This window comes from Palaemon carinicauda, chromosome 15, assembly GCF_036898095.1.
Source record: "Palaemon carinicauda isolate YSFRI2023 chromosome 15, ASM3689809v2, whole genome shotgun sequence".
NCBI lineage: Eukaryota > Metazoa > Arthropoda > Malacostraca > Decapoda > Palaemonidae > Palaemon > Palaemon carinicauda.
The window spans coordinates 3,897,310-3,914,220 of NC_090739.1; the positions used below are offsets into that span (position 1 = coordinate 3,897,310).

General features: G+C 47.8%; 1 protein-coding gene across 2 annotated transcripts in view; it reads right to left on the reverse strand.

Moving 5' to 3' along the window:
• Positions 1 to 16,911, reverse strand: part of LOC137654215 (uncharacterized) — a 36,912-nt gene that overhangs the window by 17,688 nt on the left and 2,313 nt on the right. For both annotated transcript variants that reach the window (XM_068387853.1, XM_068387854.1), the window contains exons 2-3: positions 4,389 to 4,542; positions 2,741 to 2,975 (exon numbers count right to left, since the gene is read on the reverse strand). In XM_068387853.1, coding sequence (XP_068243954.1) covers positions 2,741 to 2,975; positions 4,389 to 4,478 — 325 coding nt within the window. In that variant the 5' untranslated portion in view covers positions 4,479 to 4,542. The remainder of the gene's footprint in view (positions 1 to 2,740; positions 2,976 to 4,388; positions 4,543 to 16,911) is intronic.

The following is a 16,911-nucleotide window of genomic DNA, read 5'->3' on the forward strand; positions in this document are numbered from 1 at the left end:
CGGGTGCAGCACAGGCTGAACGGGTGCAGGAGGTTGGTGCACCACCGGTGCAGGCGGGTGCAGCACAGGCTGAACGGGTGCAGGAGGTTGGTGCACCACAGGTGCAGGAGGTGCAACACTCTCAGCACGACACTCACGCATCAGGTCCGAAAGCTGAGCTTGCATGGACTGAAGCATAGACCACTTGGGATCAGCAGAGACAGTAGCAGACTGAGGTAAAGCCATAACAGTGGTTGCACCACCGGTGCAGCTCTGTTGTACCTTACTCCTCTTGGGCGGAGTACAGTCGCTAGATGACTGAGGCGAGTCAGAGCTGAGCCAACGACTGCAACCTGGCTGAGCACTCGAGGGCTGGACTCTGCGTTTAAGCGGTCTAGAGACCTGAGACCAACGTTTCTTCCCCGAGAGAAGATCAGCGGACGAGCGGAAGACGGGCTCAATCGTCTGCAAGTGGGAGTGACGGTCTGTGGAAGACACGCCCGCAACCACTGAGGATAATTCTGTGCGCCTAACAAGGCCTGCCGAACCCTTATGCCCTTCGACATTGCTTCTCCCCTGGGCTTGGGAGCTTGCAAGAGGTCCCGGACTGGGAGAACGACTGGCTCGCACAGAAAAATCCCCACGCACCACACTGGCACTAACACTAGCACAAGGCACCGCACCGACACTAGCACTCGTCACAGCACTGGCACTAACTTCACCCACTGCACTCTTGGCCTTCAACTCTTTCACTTCGGCCATCAGAGACTTATGGTCACTTACCACTGACTCTACCTTATCGCCTAAAGCCTGAATAGCGCGTAAAACCACTGACATATCAGGCGGAGGGCACACAGTAGGATCGGGGGTAGCCACTACAGGGGTAGGATCAGGAACGGGATCATGAGATGAGGAAAATAAAGAAGAGTGAGAAGAACTCCTCCTAGCTCTAATTCTCTCTAACTTAGAAGAATACTTTAAAAGTCGGACAAAATCCAATTCCGAAAGTCCGGCGCATTCCTCACATCGATTTTCTAACTGACAGGGTCTGTCCCTACAGTCAGAACAAGCGGTGTGAGGATCTACCGAGACCTTCGGAATACGTCTATTGCAAGACCTACATCGTCTATGGGAGGGGGCTTGCGAAATGTCAGACATTTTGTTTTCAAGAGAAGTCAAAGGGAGATCCAAAAAACAAGCAAAAATTCGTTAACCGTTAAACTGAATTAAATAAAAGCTATCTAGCTAATATCAGAAGGTTTCTAGTAATGCGACAGCCGTAAATCAAAGAGAATACATCACCAAATAAGCGAGAATAAACTCGAAGACCATAAGCGTATCCCAGAACGTCTAGCCGGAGGCACGACAGAGGAATAATTGAGGAGGTGTCAACAAGAAGTACTTGAGTACCTGGCCACAGGTGGCGCTGGTTAGTACACCCCCTTCTAGTATTGTGATAGCTGGCGTATCCCTCCTTAGATTTCTGTCGGGCAACGGAGTTGACAGCTACATGATTATCGGGTAAGTTTAATGTTGAAAAACTGGTATACAAGTGATCATACACAAATAGTAATTACAACCAACAATGGTCAACCTGAAAACAGATCACCTTGATGGTGCTTAGAAAGAGCCAACTGGCATATGTTTTAAAGAACTCTTTGAAGTAGATGGTAATGCAGATGAGGTCCAAAATATTGATACAGTAATACCATGAACTTACTCGATGGAACTCTTCACACAGCTGGAGTGAATTCCATTCCAAAAACGACAGGTCTGTTCCACTGGCAACCAGTTCCATGGTGATCACCAGGAATTCAGGTGTTGCATCGATCAACAAGAACTGCATTAATAAGGTGCTGCCAATATTGCATTAAGCAGAATATCATAACTTACAAGAATTGCAGACCAAAATTTTGAGGAGCAATTAAAGCAGCTCGGCATTAGCCTTGGTTATCTTTTGTTTCTAAAGTGAATAAGAGAACCCCACCTTCTGGCATTTGGAACAAAGTTCATTAAAATTGCTGGAAATATACTCCGAATTCTCCACCTGTGTTATAAAGTAATGATCAAGACATTACTAAACCCCAGGAAACTGTCACACTAACACAGTTATAGAGAAGCCACTAAAAAATCTGTCCTCCTTCTAATTATCCCTTCAACATCGATCTGCTAACATAATTATCTAAAAGAAAAAACAAAAGATTAAATCGGCCAGTTGAGACTGCCAGATGAATGTCTACTGAGAGATCAATGGTCTTAGAGGTGTGCGGGGCTTTCCCGCCACCCAGCAGTATCTACCTCGTTAAAATCTTAATGGCAATATCCAGGTTCACTGAAAGCAAAGATGAGGGTTTATATTCATGTAGGAAAAAATAGAAACATCTTCATCCAACAAAGTTAAGATAAAAACTCGCAAACTGTCCTACTGCCCACCTCTTAACTTTAGCGTGGCTTGTTGGTGTCCACAACTGTGAGTTCAAGATTTATTGTGATTTGTTTTCTTTCCAATGATAAGTGATATAAATTAATCTAATACACTATCCTATGTTAAAACTTGGACCTGACTCTTGAAAATCTTGTACCATGTAGCGCTAAAGAAATAAATAAACGGAATTATTCTTCTTATGATGAAATTACTAATACAGTATATAATACTAAGGTTTACAATACTGTAGTCAAATATCTACAACACTAAATTATCTCCCAAATGGCTACAATAAGAGAAACTATGGGGGGCTACTGTTGACACTGAGATACAAACCAACGGTCACATAAATGTTGGATGGACAGTTATCTTCCTTAAGCGCTTGTGCTGTGCTATCTGGGTCTTTCAAGGCAACATAATAATCATCATCATCATCTTCATCTGAATCTGCATTCTTATTACTTATAAAATCCTTGGGGACGTAACTGTATTTTCTTCGACACTGTAAGATAGATAACTCAAAATCTACAAGGTGTTGAATTGTCCTCCCAATAGCAAGCATAGATGAAATCTGAAATAGAATACAGAGAATGTTAGGTTACAAGCCGTTTTGATTAAGCTTTATAGTTGCTTACTGGTACAACATAGTGTCATCAATACAGTACATATTTGAAAACTATTATGCTGTATTACTATTATATCATATGGCCAGCTGCAACACTACCGTAGTTGAAAAAGCAGAATGCTAGAAGTCTTAAGACCCATATTGGAAAAAACCCAGTATAGAAAAAGAAATTGAAAAGTAAAAAATAAATTACAAAATAAATAAATTGAGATAAATAGCAAAATAAAATAAATCAGATAGAAAGAAACTATGTAACAATACTAATATCAATATACTAACAAAATAGCTTTTAGGCCAAGTATGAACTAACGAAGTTCACACCTTTTATCATTTTCCTTACCTGTCCTCTGTCAGTATTATTATTATTACAAGATAAGCTGGAACTGTAGTTGGAAAAGCATGATACCATAAGCCCAAGGGCTCCAACAAGGATAATAGCTCAGTGAATAAAGAAAATAAGGAAACGTAGAATAGTGTGCCTGACTGTCCTGTACCTTCAAGCATGAGAACTCTAACCCAAGACAGTGGAAGGCCATGGTACAGAGGCTATGCCACTACTTTAATATTCTACTTTTTTTTTTTGCACATCCCAATTTTACCAATACTGTATATCTTTCCATCTCTATACCCCTTCCTCAAAGTTGCAATTTTGTCTTGTCTCAATATTAAAAGGAATCTTACCTGGCTGCTTTTATGTTTATTAATCAAAGCCACCATCTTCCCAACCTCTAAAAAAATTTTTCTCCTCTCCCACCTCGGGAGGAAAATTAAATACAGTACTGTATATGCCTTGTTATAACCAGTAATTAATTTGTACAATGTGACAAGGCAACTTGAAATATTACTCAATAAATCTACAGATGTACTGTAACTTTACGAATGGTTTCCAATTTTACCTGTAAATATCAAGCTTGGTAAATCAATGGTTTAAAATTTCCATTATCACATTAAATGTCCATGAAAAGCCAATTCTATTACTAAATACTGTAATTAAAACTTAATCATATGTGGATGAGATCATGGTGAGGGGCAGATGGAGATGGTTTAGTCATGCTCTTCATACTCCCTAAAAGAGATTAGTGCACCAAACTTTTAACTGGGCTCCACAAGCCAATAGAAGAGTTGGAAGATCTAGACCTACATGGCTGAGGACTATGAAGCGTGAAGTAGAAAGGGACGAATGGAGAAGTATTGATTTAAAAGCTCAAGATAGAGACGACTGACGAAATCTAACCGAGGCCCTTTGCGTCAATAGGCGTAGGAGGAGATGATGATGATGATGAAAACTTAATCATACATCCCATACAAAGGGAAAAAATCATTCTTCATTAGGAGTAATTAAACTTCAAATATACTTACCATGCAGAAGAATCCAACAACGATGCAACCCTTCTGCAAGGGAATGCAACACATGAAGCATTGTACTCGTAAGAAATTAGGGCAACACATGTTCTCAAATGAGTTTCAATTTTCTTCTTTAATGAGGTCCAGTACTATCATCCAAAAATAGCACCTGAAAGAAAAAATAAAGTTATTTTAATAATTCATTCAATGTATTCACGTTATCTGTCAAAAACAGCTTGCAATGAGGCCAGTATTAAAGAATACAGAATTTCCCCAACTTACAAACGTTCAACTTAGAAACATTCAGAGATATAAACACAAATCCAACTGAAAATAACAAAGATAAGGTAAAGAAAACTGTAATAAAACAATATATGTACAGCGAGCCCTCGCTACTTCGCGGTTCGACCATCGCGGATACACGACTTCGCGGACTTTTTTCATTACGCATGTATATATTATAAAAAATATATCGCGGATTTTCCTGAAATTTCGAAAATAGCCGCGATATATGAAGACCCCAAATATTTTGTTAATTCCATTAATTAGTAATATCAGCTCTTACTGATGGTTCATTGCATTACATATGACATATAATTCAGTACAGAAAGAAATGAAACACGAAAAGAGAATGTGATCATACGATAATTCAGTATACGTAGTAAAATTAAATCGAACATGAAACGCAAATCAGATGCAGTCTGACTTTGTCATATTTGAATGGTGTAAGTACCTTGTATTTGTTAACAGTACTACGTAAAGGGAAGGTTTTAAAAGTCTGAATATACATGTTAAATAAATACGTAAATATGGTGTCCCTACTTCGCGGATTTTCAGCTATCGCGGCCGGGTTTGGAACCTATCTACCGCGATAAACGAGGGTTCACTGTGATACAGTAAGCAAAACTACATTTGTAATAACCTGATATCATTTTCATATGAAACCCAACTATTTGTTGACTTAGCAGCTGGAAATTGTAGGCATGGGAGTTAGGTTAGGCTTACCCTAGGCCAAAATTTAACAAAAACCCGACTTACAAACAGCCTCTTGGAACCAATTAAGTTTGTAGGTTGAGGACCTTCTGTATAAATCAGTGTAATAGATACTGTGTTACAGTTAATGCTCGCGTATCTCTGTAAAAGATGAATGTGATAATTTAGTGAGTAGACGACAGGGTTCTAAATATACTGTAATCAGTATACGTACATTAAGGTTGGCCCTTCACATTTGCATGGGTTATATAATGTATATAAACAAAAAAAGCAAATTCAGAGAATAAAGAAGACTCTCGCTGTTTATAAGAACTAGCCACCTTTTCTTCATGGTTAGCTCATCCACAGAACAGAGATTTAAAGCAATATATACTGTATATATTACAGTATCCAACTGTCAAGTGATCAAGTAAAAATTCTTAGTTGTTCCGTAACCGAAATACAAACCACGCTATTTACAAAGGGTATTACTTTTAGCGCAGCTGAAATGACGAGCCAATAGTTTTTAACGAGGGTTAATTACCCCCGCGCTAGTTAGCGGGGCTTGGGAAAGGGTAGCTTGCTACCCCTCCCCCCTCCACACACCGGTGACTTGCTTCACTTCACTTTTGGCTCGGCGGTGATCAGACGTGTCTGCTCATCGCCTTCGTGAGAGCCTTTAATTTTCTGCTTTTTCTTTTCAGCGTGTGTGTTGGTTGGAAGTTGACCTTCAGTTATTTTCTTTACTATGCGTACATGCCTTGGAGTTGCCGGCCGTCCTTGTGGGACTTTCATGACGGACGTTAATACGGATCCACACACCCTCTGCCCTCAATGTCGGGGCCGACGGTGTGACCAGGATAACATGTGCCGTGAGTGCAGGGAGTGGTCTGCCTCCCAGTGGGAGAGGTTTGGCCGTCGGCGTAAGAAGAAGTCCAAGAGAGACCGTTCTCCTCCGGGGTTAGCCTTGAAGGAGGAAGGTCCTCGGGACTCTTCTTCCGCCGCCCAAACCTCCTCTGAAGCTCCCCCTCGGCCGCCTCCTAAGGAGAGTCGTCCGAGTGGGAGCGCAGGCCCTTGATCTGTTTCCCTACCTTCGGTGGGGGGAGAGGGCGTCGCCTCCCATAGCGAGGCGGTTCCCCCTCCTCCTCCGGGGGAGGTTATTAATAATGCCTTATCCAGTGATGATCTTTTACAGATTTGGTCGTCCCTGGGGCTTAAGGGCTTGCCCTCCAGGGTCGCTCTTATTGACCTTGTCTCGTTGGGGGCCGCTGTTAAGCAGTCGCCGGTGGTAGCAGAGGTAGACCCTCTGTCTATTGTCAACGTCGTGGTGACAGAGGCCTCCGACGTGGCTGGGCCTTCCGCCGCAGGTGCTGTTGCTGGTGATGGTGCTCAAGGCTCTCCTCCTCCTTCCGTACATCCTTCGAAGGGGGAAGTGAGTCCTTCGGTCTCGACTGCTGCTCAGCTTCCTTCTGAGGGAAGTGTTTTGACGGAGACTCCCCTTCGGAGGACCGATGGTCCCGACGATCTCCTCCGAGGCCGCCTCCGCCGTAAGGCTCACCGCCCTCTACGCCACAAGGGCCTCCCTTCTCCTTACAGGGGGACTAAGAGACGCCTTTTTGGGTCTTCATCCTCCGGGGGGGACTCTCCTCGTCAGCCTCAACCTACTGCTCCGCCCTCCTTGAACCTCTCTGCAGACCGCTCACCATCTCCTGCCGGATCTTCGCCTTCTGGAGAACTCGTCACCCGACGGGCAACGGTCCCTTCGGGGCAAAGGGATTCTTCCCTTACGCGAGCAGTGCTAGCGCACAAGCGCTCTCCTGTTCGCCAGCGGTCACCTGTTCACCAGCGATCTCCTGCTCGCCAGCGCTCTCCTGCTCGCCAAGACTCTCCTGCTCGTCGGCTCTCTCCTGATGTTCGCCCCCCTCGCCAGCGCTCTCCTGCTCGTCAGCTCTCTTCCGAGCGTCAGCGCTCATTTGAGGACCATCGCCCTGCAGTCTCTGACCACCCTTTAGTTCCTGCTGAACTCCCTGCTCACCATCTGCCTGGTCCTGTGGCTACGCAACATCGTGCTGCGCGTGTGTCAGAAACACATGTTCGCCAACGCGCCAGCGATCTTCCCGTTCCTGCTCGTGAACGCGCCGCACCACCTGTCCTCTCACAGGACACGCGTCGACCTTCTGCTCGCCAGCGATCACCAGCTCGCCAGCGATCACCTACGCGCCAGCGATTACCTCCTCGCCAGCGTTCACCTGCTTGCCAGCGCGCTCAGGCGATCTTAGTATCGCCTATTCAACAGCGACAACTAACGCGCCGACGTTCGCCAACGCTCTTGAAGGAACATGGTTCGCCAGCTTCTAGCTCGCCATCGCGCGATCGCCCGCCTGCACATGCCGCTCGCCATCGCTCGCCATTGCACGATCGCCCTCCTGCGCATGCTGCTCGCCATCGCACGACCCTGCACGATCGCCCGCTTACGCATGCTGCTCCTCATCGCACAACCCTGAACGATCGCCCTCCTGCGGATGCTGATTACCATCGCACCCCATCACGCGATCATTCACCTGCGCATGCTGCTCGCCATCGCACAACCCTGAACGATCGCCCGCTTACGCATGCTGCTCCTCATCGCACGACCCTGAACGATCGCCCTCCTGCGGATGCTGATCACCATCGCACCCTATCACGCGATCATTCACCTGCGCATGCTGCTCGCCATCGCTTACCATTACGCGGTCATTCACCTGCGCATGCTGCTCACCATCGCACACCAGTGCGTCGACATACCACATCGCGCCATCGCCAACTTGAGCGACTGCACTCACCAGCTCGTCATCGATCGCCTGTGGATCTATATCGCCAGCGATCTTCCTCACCTACGCGGCAGCACGATCCCTCGCCGTTGCGCCAACACTTGCGTTCGTCGCCTCGGACACGTGTTCATTTACCTGCCCACCCTCGCGCCCACTCGCCTGCGCGCCCGCGCGACCGCTCGCCTGCGCGCCCGCGCGACCGCTCGCCTGTGCGCCCGCGCGACCGCTCGCCTGTGCGCCCGCGCAACCATTCGCCTTCGCGCGACCATTCGCCCTCGCGCGACCATCGTTCGCGGCGAATTCCACAGCCGGTGGTAGCAGCAGGGACGCGTGCTCCTAGACGGCACTCGGGATCACCTCCATCCAAGCACAGGTTGGTAGTGCAGGACGAAGACAGGTCAGTACAGCATTCTTCCCCACCTTCTTTTCAGGCAGGTACCGTTGTGTCCACTCCAAAGGATCGCCCGATCCCTTTCTCTTTAGCGAGGATTTCGGACTCTGTGTCCTTGGAGCAGCAGACTTGGTTTGGTCCGCTGGCATGGGCGTTAGTGAGGGTTATGAAACCAGCACTCGCCGGCCAGGGTGACAAACCAGCGGCTGTCTCTCCTACGCTGAAGAGAAAGAGAGGAGTGGACTTCGTGGTGACTTCCCCTAGGGCGAAGTTGGTTCCCAAGAGGTCGGTCTCGAAGGTCCCTTCTCCTGCACGAGTACTCTCTCCTTCTCCCGTGGACGAGGCCTTTCCGTCCTCAGGTGAGTCCAGTGGGGCGGTAGTCTTCCCCTCGGCACCAGGGGGGGAGACTTCGCTTCAGGCAGGAGAATCGTCTCGTGAGAAAGGGGCCCCTCGAACCTTGTTGTTGGGATCCTGTATCCCTCCCAGGAGGGAACCCAAGGATTCCAAGACCATCCCTAAATCCTCTGCAAGGATTCGTCAGGAACCCACGACTACCCAGGGGAATGTCCACGTATCACCCCAGGAAGAGATTCCTGGGGCAGGAGACTTAGCTGCTAGCCCGCAGGGAGGAGAACAGCAAGAGTCCGAACATGCCTTCTGGCAGGTCCTAAGCCTGATAAGGACACTTAACAGACTTACGGATCCAGTCATCGCCCCCCGTGAAGGCAAAGACACGATTCTGGATGAAGTGTTTGACGTTCGGAAGGCCCCTAAGACCAGTGCAGCTCTGCCCTGGTCTCGGGGGCTGAAGAGTGCCAGAGCTAGGGCCAACGCTCAGCTCGCACTTCTTGCCTCCTCCAGTCGTTCCACTGCCGGGAACAAGCTTATCCCTCCTCCTCGCCTTCAGCAGAGGAGGTATTTCGAGATCCTGGGTGAGCACAACCTCGCTCTTCCTCTCCATCACTCTGTGGAGGAGCTGGCGAAGGGAGTTCCCCTGGAGAAACTCTCTGCCCGGCAGGTGTCGTTCTCGGCGGCAGAGATCCTTAACCACGAGAAGGTCGCTAAGTGTGCCATGCAGGCCACTTCGTGGCTGGACTTCTGGCTAGGATCTCTGGGCATCCTATTGCGATCGGAGGACTTGTCCAAGGAGACCAATAGGAAGGCCCTAGAGACCTTCTTGCTCTCGGGCACCCGCTCCATCGAGTTTTTGGCGCACCAGGTTACCACCCTGTGGGCCAACTCGGTGTTGAAGCGTCGCGATGCTGTGTCCGAGAGATTCCATCCGAAGGTCCCCGCCGTAGATGTGTGTAGGCTCCGACATGCTTCCCTTCTGGGGGAGAGCCTGTTTGAGCCTCAAGACTTGGAGCGAACGGCTGAGAGGTGGAGGAAATCCAGCACGGACTCCCTCCTCCACAGGGCCCTTACAACTCGGCCCTATAAGCCTCCAGCCCCGCCACAACAGCAGCAACAGCCTCATAAGGCTCCCAAACAGGCACCGGCAGCTAAGAAAGTGGTGTCTAAGCCCCAGCCCTTTCCAGCCAAGGTCAAGAGGGGCGGTAAGTCCTCCAGGGGAGGCAAGACTCCTAGGGGTGGCGGCTGCGGCCGCAAGCCCTAGGGGTGGCAGTCCCCCTGCGTGTCCACCTGTGGGGGGATGCCTTCAGCGTTGCGTCCGCAGGTGGCAACATCACGGGGCCGATGCTTGGACGGTCTCAGTGATCGGCCAAGGTTATCGCGTCCCGTTCACGTCATCTCAACCTCCCCTGACAGCGAATCCAGTGTCGTTGAGCTCCTATGCCATGGGATCGGCAAAGGGGCTGGCCCTTCAGGCCGAAGTTGAGACCATGTTCGAGAAGGGTGCTCTCCAGGAGGTCGTGGACGGCTCCCCAGGCTTCTTCAGTCGACTCTTTCTTGTAAAGAAGGCTACTGGAGGCTGGAGACCCGTCATCGATCTCTCAGCTCTGAACAGGTTTGTCAAACAAACCCGGTTCAGCATGGAGACAGCAGACACGGTCAGACTTGCGGTGAGACCACAAGACTTCATGTGTACACTGGATCTAAAGGACGCGTACTTCCAGATCCCAATCCATCCGTCTTCCAGGAAGTACCTGAGATTCTGCCTAGACAACAAGATCTACCAGTTCAAGGTGCTGTGTTTCGGTCTCTCCACAGCTCCTCAGGTGTTCACCAGAGTGTTCACCCTGATTTCATCTTGGGCGCACAGGAACGGCATTCGTCTCCTTCGTTACCTAGACGATTGGCTGATCCTAGCAGACTCGGAGTCGACCCTTCTTCGGCACCGAGACAGGCTTCTGGATCTTTGCCAGGATCTGGGGATCGTGGTAAACCTCGAGAAGTCCTCTCTGCAGCTGTCCCAACGACTGGTTTATCTAGGCATGCTAATAGACACCAATCTCCACAAAGCCTTTCCATCAGACGACCGGATAGCAAGGCTGAGGAGGGTGGCGGAGCCTTTCCTCAGGCGAAAAGAACTCCCCGCCCAATCGTGGTTGCGTCTCTTAGGCCACCTATCCTCCCTGGCCCGTCTGGTTCCAAACGGCCGCCTCAGGATGAGATCCCTTCAATGGCGGCTCAAGTCCCGGTGGAATCAAGGATCCGATTCCCCGGACATTCTGATCCCAATGGGGTCTCTGGAACAGACGGACTTGCGGTGGTGGCTGGCCGACGAGAACCTGCAGAAGGGAGTGAGTCTTCTCGTCCTCCCCCCGGAATTGACTCTGTTTTCGGACGCGTCAAAAGAAGGGTGGGGGGCGCACGTTCTGAACCAGAGGGCCTCAGGCCTTTGGTCAGAATCAGAAAAGTGCCTACACATCAACCTGCTAGAATTGAAGGCCGTCTTTCTGGCTCTTCAGCAGTTCCAACGGTCCCTGGCAGGTCACTCTGTGGTGGTGATGAGCGACAACACCACGGTAGTGGCTTATATCAACAAGCAGGGAGGCACTTTTTCGCAACAGCTATCCCATCTTGCAGTAGAGACTCTGAGGTGGACCGAAACCCACTCGATAACACTATCAGCTCGCTTCATTCCTGGCAAGAGGAATGTGCTCGCCGACAGTCTGAGCAGGGCTTCGCAGATAGTGAGTACCGAGTGGTCTTTGGATCCTCAGATAGCCAACAAAGTCCTGACTTTGTGGGGTTCCCCGACGGTGGACTTGTTCGCGACAGCCTTGAACTTCAAGCTGCCCCTGTACTGCTCACCAGTCCCGGACCCCAAGGCACTCTGGCAAGATGCTTTCCAGCAACGGTGGGACAACATCGACGTGTACGCCTTCCCACCATTCTGTCTGATGAGAAGGGTGCTCAACAGGACCAGACTATCGGTCAACTGTTCCATGACTCTAGTAGCTCCGCTATGGCATCACGCGGAATGGTTTCCGGACCTTCTGCAACTCCTGACGGAACTCCCAAGGGAGCTTCCTCCACGACACGAGCTTCTCAGACAACCCCACTCCGGTGTCCCTCACAGGGCCGTAGCCTCGCTTCGGCTTCACGCCTGGAGACTATCCAGGGTCTCCTCGCGGAGAGAGGCTTTTCGCAACAGGTTGCGGAGAGAATGTCTCGGCACCTGCGAAGGTCCTCTGAGGGAGTCTACCAAGCGAAGTGGAGAGTCTTTTGTGGTTGGTGTCGTGGAAGGGGTATCTCTCCACTCGATGCCACTATTCCAGCAATAGCAGACTTCCTTGTGTATCTGCGAGAAGAAATGCGCCTTTCTGTCTCGGCGGTGAAAGGCTATCGCTCAGCCTTAAGCTTGGCCTTCAGATTGAAGGGCGTGGATATTTCTTCGTCGCTAGAACTCTCTTTACTCATACGTAGCTATGAGCTTACCTGCCCCCAGTCGGAAGTGAGACCCCCTCCTTGGAACGCGGTTCGAGTCCTCAGGTCTCTCGAGAGACCTCCCTTCGAGCCATTACGCCAGGCCTCCGATCGCCACCTGTCTTGGAAGACGGCTTTCCTACTCGCCTTGGCCTCGGCCAAGCGAGTTAGTGAACTTCATGGTCTCTCGTACGACATCGCCCATTCAAGGGGATGGGGGAAGGTAACGTTCAGGTTCGTCCCTGAGTTTGTGGCCAAGACTCAGAATCCTGGAGTGCCGGATCCTCGGTTCGACTCTTTCAGGATCGCGAGTCTTCGTTCTGTAACAAACGACCCAGACCAGCTGCTACTATGCCCAGTGAGGTGTCTGAGGTACTACTTGAAGAGAACGGCTGCAGTCCATCCTCATGTGCGAGCTTTGTTTGTGAGCACAGGCAGGACAAAGAGGAGGGTCACCAGGAACACCATCTCAGCTTGGATTCGAAGGGTTATCCACCATGCCCTGAATCCTGACCCTCCTCCGTCACGTCGCCCTCGGGCCCACGATGTCAGGGGTATTGCTACATCCCTGGCCTTCAAGAGAAACTTCTCTGTGACGCAGGTACTTCAAGCTGGGGTCTGGAAGCGTCAAACGACCTTCACAGCCCACTACCTGCAAGACGTGACCCACAGGAGCCTTGATACGTTCTCTATCGGCCCTGTGGTGGCTGCACAACAGCTGGTCTAACCTCAGGCTCCTTTTTGGACAAGTAGCAGTAGGTTGGGGGCGTTGTTACCCGGTCTTAGTCTGCGTGAATGAAAGAGTATGTCTGACCCTTACTTCTTTCTTCATTCTCCCCTCTCTTGGGGAAGCAGCATCCTGGTCCTCGCATAGCTGACCTCGACCTCTGCAGGTAACCCATGCTTCTTTGTGCTCCTAGTATTAAGCTTAATACTGTTGCATCTCCCATACCCTGACGAGGTGGTATGGGGAACGTCCTATCCTAGAATTCCTATCTGAAGGTCTCAAGGTCAACTTCATAGGACGAGTCACACTCTCCTCCTCACACTGCTTATGTAGGCCACTCGTTCCTAGCGATGCTAGGAACCTGTGAGGTACAGGGGCTCCCTCTCTCTAGTGCTGCTCACTGAGGGATCGAGCCCCCGGGCAAGCCGAAGTCAGTAAGGCTGGGGACTTTCCACCCTTCCTAAGGGGTAAGTCACCCTTTGTAAATAGCGTGGTTTGTATTTCGGTTACGGAACAAATGACAAATTCGAAGATAATTTGTATTTTTCCTAACCATACAAACCTTAGCTATTTACACATATGTGCCCGCCATCCCTGACCCCCAAGTCAAGTCCTACCTCTAAGTGAAGTGAAGCAAGTCACCGGTGTGTGGAGGGGGGAGGGGTAGCAAGCTACCCTTCCCCACCCCCCGCTAACTAGCGCGGGGGTAATTAACCCTCGTTAAAAACTATTGGCTCGTCATTTCAGCTGCGCTAAAAGTAATACCCTTTGTAAATAGCTAAGGTTTGTATGGTTAGGAAAAATACAAATTATCTTCGAATTTGTCATATTGCTTCATACAATGTTATGGTACCTATTTCAGCTTTAGATAATCTCCCCTTATCAACTCGTTACTGTTTTGAGATCTGCTGTGGGACAGTAAGCAACCATGCACAAACAGCAGTCCCTGGGAAAGGAGGCAAGTCATCCTGTAACCCTTAACAGTCTCAACATACTTAACTCACATGTTCCCTAATACAGTATACTATACTAGATCCTTCGCATATCTACATAAACATTAATACTCTATTAGCAGCACAAATATTGGTATAGTTTTTATTAACATACAGTATTTCACAAATGTTCTCTTTCACTTGAAACAATTGGCCTACGACAACAAAAGAAACAACTCTACACTTATGCAGAACCTCTATCCGCCAACCTCCACACTCGTCGTGTTAGTGTTACCTTACTCTTAAAGAGTAAGTGCGAGGAATCAGGACTTGTGGGGAGAGAACACTACCGGAATGTTTCTGAGAAGACGAAGCACGAATGGAAGGTTAGAAGGAAAACCTCGGTGCTCATGAAGGGAAGATCTCGTAACCCGTCCAAGTGATTAGAACGATCATGGGTTCCTCATTCACTGGTATCATGGACTGGGAAAACTGGAATGAAGCAGATGCCAAATGTTTTAAACAGCGAATCAAAAGTCACCGAAGAACCGGCACTAGAGACACAATCACGAGATGTCTCTTTGCGTGATGTCAGACAAACACAAAGAAGACCAATCCCGTAATGATTGGTCACACAGAGACTGATGAAGTACGTTGGGACTGGTGGCAATAGGGAACGATGGTATCATGAAGATTCAGCGCAATGTGACTTTGCTGATGGTGAACATTTCATGCGATCGGTCATCAAACGTCATTGATCACAAGCTCCACCATGCTCCTTTTGCTGGGTTGCCATCTCTGGAGTCTCCAATAAGGGAAGGGAAGCAAAGGAGGGCAGCGCCTATCATCGTACCAAGCAGTGCGCATGTTCAGCTTTGCATGAGACCAAGCACTGATGGCAGGCATGTAAACCTGTTCACTGCATACTGAAACATATTCTCTGGGAAAGAAACTTTACTGGTACGAAACCTAGCACCATGATTGTCTTCCAAAGTATTATTGTATGTGTACTGTATTGTAGTCTTAAAGTGTATAGTACTTGAGCAGTACTTGTTACACAAGTGTACATGCACTGTACACTTACTGAAATGTATTCATACCATAATAAAACACTTCTACTGTGATAGAAACCAAGTAAAAACAATATTAGGGATTATAGTACCTGGTGTTAGTTAACTGCACGTAAGCAATAGTCGGTGAGTTTGTAGGTTAGAACTTAACCCACCCTAGAGCAGCATGTTTTTGCGGATTTTCACTTTTCGTACCTGTCTTTATTACCTAACCCCTACCAAAAGCGAGGGCTGACCGTACACTTTTGTCCAAGTAGTAAGTCACAAAGCATTCATCCTAAGAGGTAGCTAAGGGATGCTAATGCTAGTATTTTGCCAGTAACTTTTTTTTATTCACTATCACAATCACATGCTGCTATTTGGTATAGTATCATACCCAATTTCTGGAAAATATATGGCAATAGTAGAGTAGCCATTAAGCTAATATAATGCACTTAACCATATACAGTAATGCAGTTCTTAACTTTTGCCTATTTCCATTTCTAAAGAATTCAAAGTAATGTACAACATCTGTGACTCCGGTAGTTTTAATGCCAAAAAATACCTAATCAATCTATCAAAACAATGTATACCAGAATGCAAGTATTGCAACAATTGGCTGTTCCTTCCTCAACTACCATTATCACCTAGTAGCAGAGTTCTAAAATTTTTACCTCTCCCAACAAAATCGGAAGGAGTTATGTTTTACTGACTTGTTTTTGTGTGTGTGAGTTTGTTTGTGAACAGCTTCCTGGCTGCAATTTTAATCGTGGAGAAATGAAACTTACGGGGATTACTGCTATATAAAAAGCTAGAAATTATTAAAATTTGGAAGGTCAAGGTCACGGTCGAGCAAAAGGTTGAGAAATAAGCTGCCGCCGTGGATGCGCTCTACCGAGTGTCCCTCTAAAGGGTTAGCAGCTACAACAATATCCTGCAGTTGTTTAAATTATAAAAATTCATCAGAGGAACAAAAGTGATTGAATCAGTGAATTTGTAGGCCACATCAATAAGCACAAATATTAAATTCCTTTTCACTTAGCATAGGATTTGACCCTTGATCCCCTGATAAATTTCAGTGTCTTACTCACGTTAATTCATCCCTTTGATAGCAATAGAATATATATCAAGTTCCTATTTCAAGAGATACATTTGAAACTACTTTACCCTAACATACCGTCATTTTGATCATAGCATTTAATTATAACTGGGAGTAGGCAATGAATTTAATATTCAACTGCATGATTAGTAAATTCATAAACAATATGCCCTATTAAACAAAATGTACCATCTGTCACTGACTGCCTCATGTTTCCAGATTGGCTGTTCACATTGTCATTAATACGCAGCTATTGCGCAGATTCTACGGGGAAGAATTAGGGCTAGGAAAGACGTATTTTATCGAGTTTAGGATCAATCTAAAAAATAGTACTCTCGGATAGTCAATGCCGTTTAGCATCAGAGCCAAGTGAGATGGTTGATGAGAAATTACTTTAGTTTAATCAAAACACTGAAAAATGTTTAGTTAACGATAATTGGAGCCTTCTGAGTAACGACGGACAGGAACACATGCATAGAACACCACCTAACCTAACTTACAAGCCGTGACCTTACCTACTTACCTAAGGGGGGCGAGTACCGCCCCTGCGACTGCTATATTCTTAGCAATAAGGTTGAAAATTATGGAGTTATGGAGGTATGGCCGTCATCATACATACACCCCTATGGCTGATTAAACAAAATGGTGAAAATTCCCGAGATATTCATAACAGTACCGTGAAAATCAGCCGAATCCCAGAAAGTGCATAACAAAGAATGCCATCTAA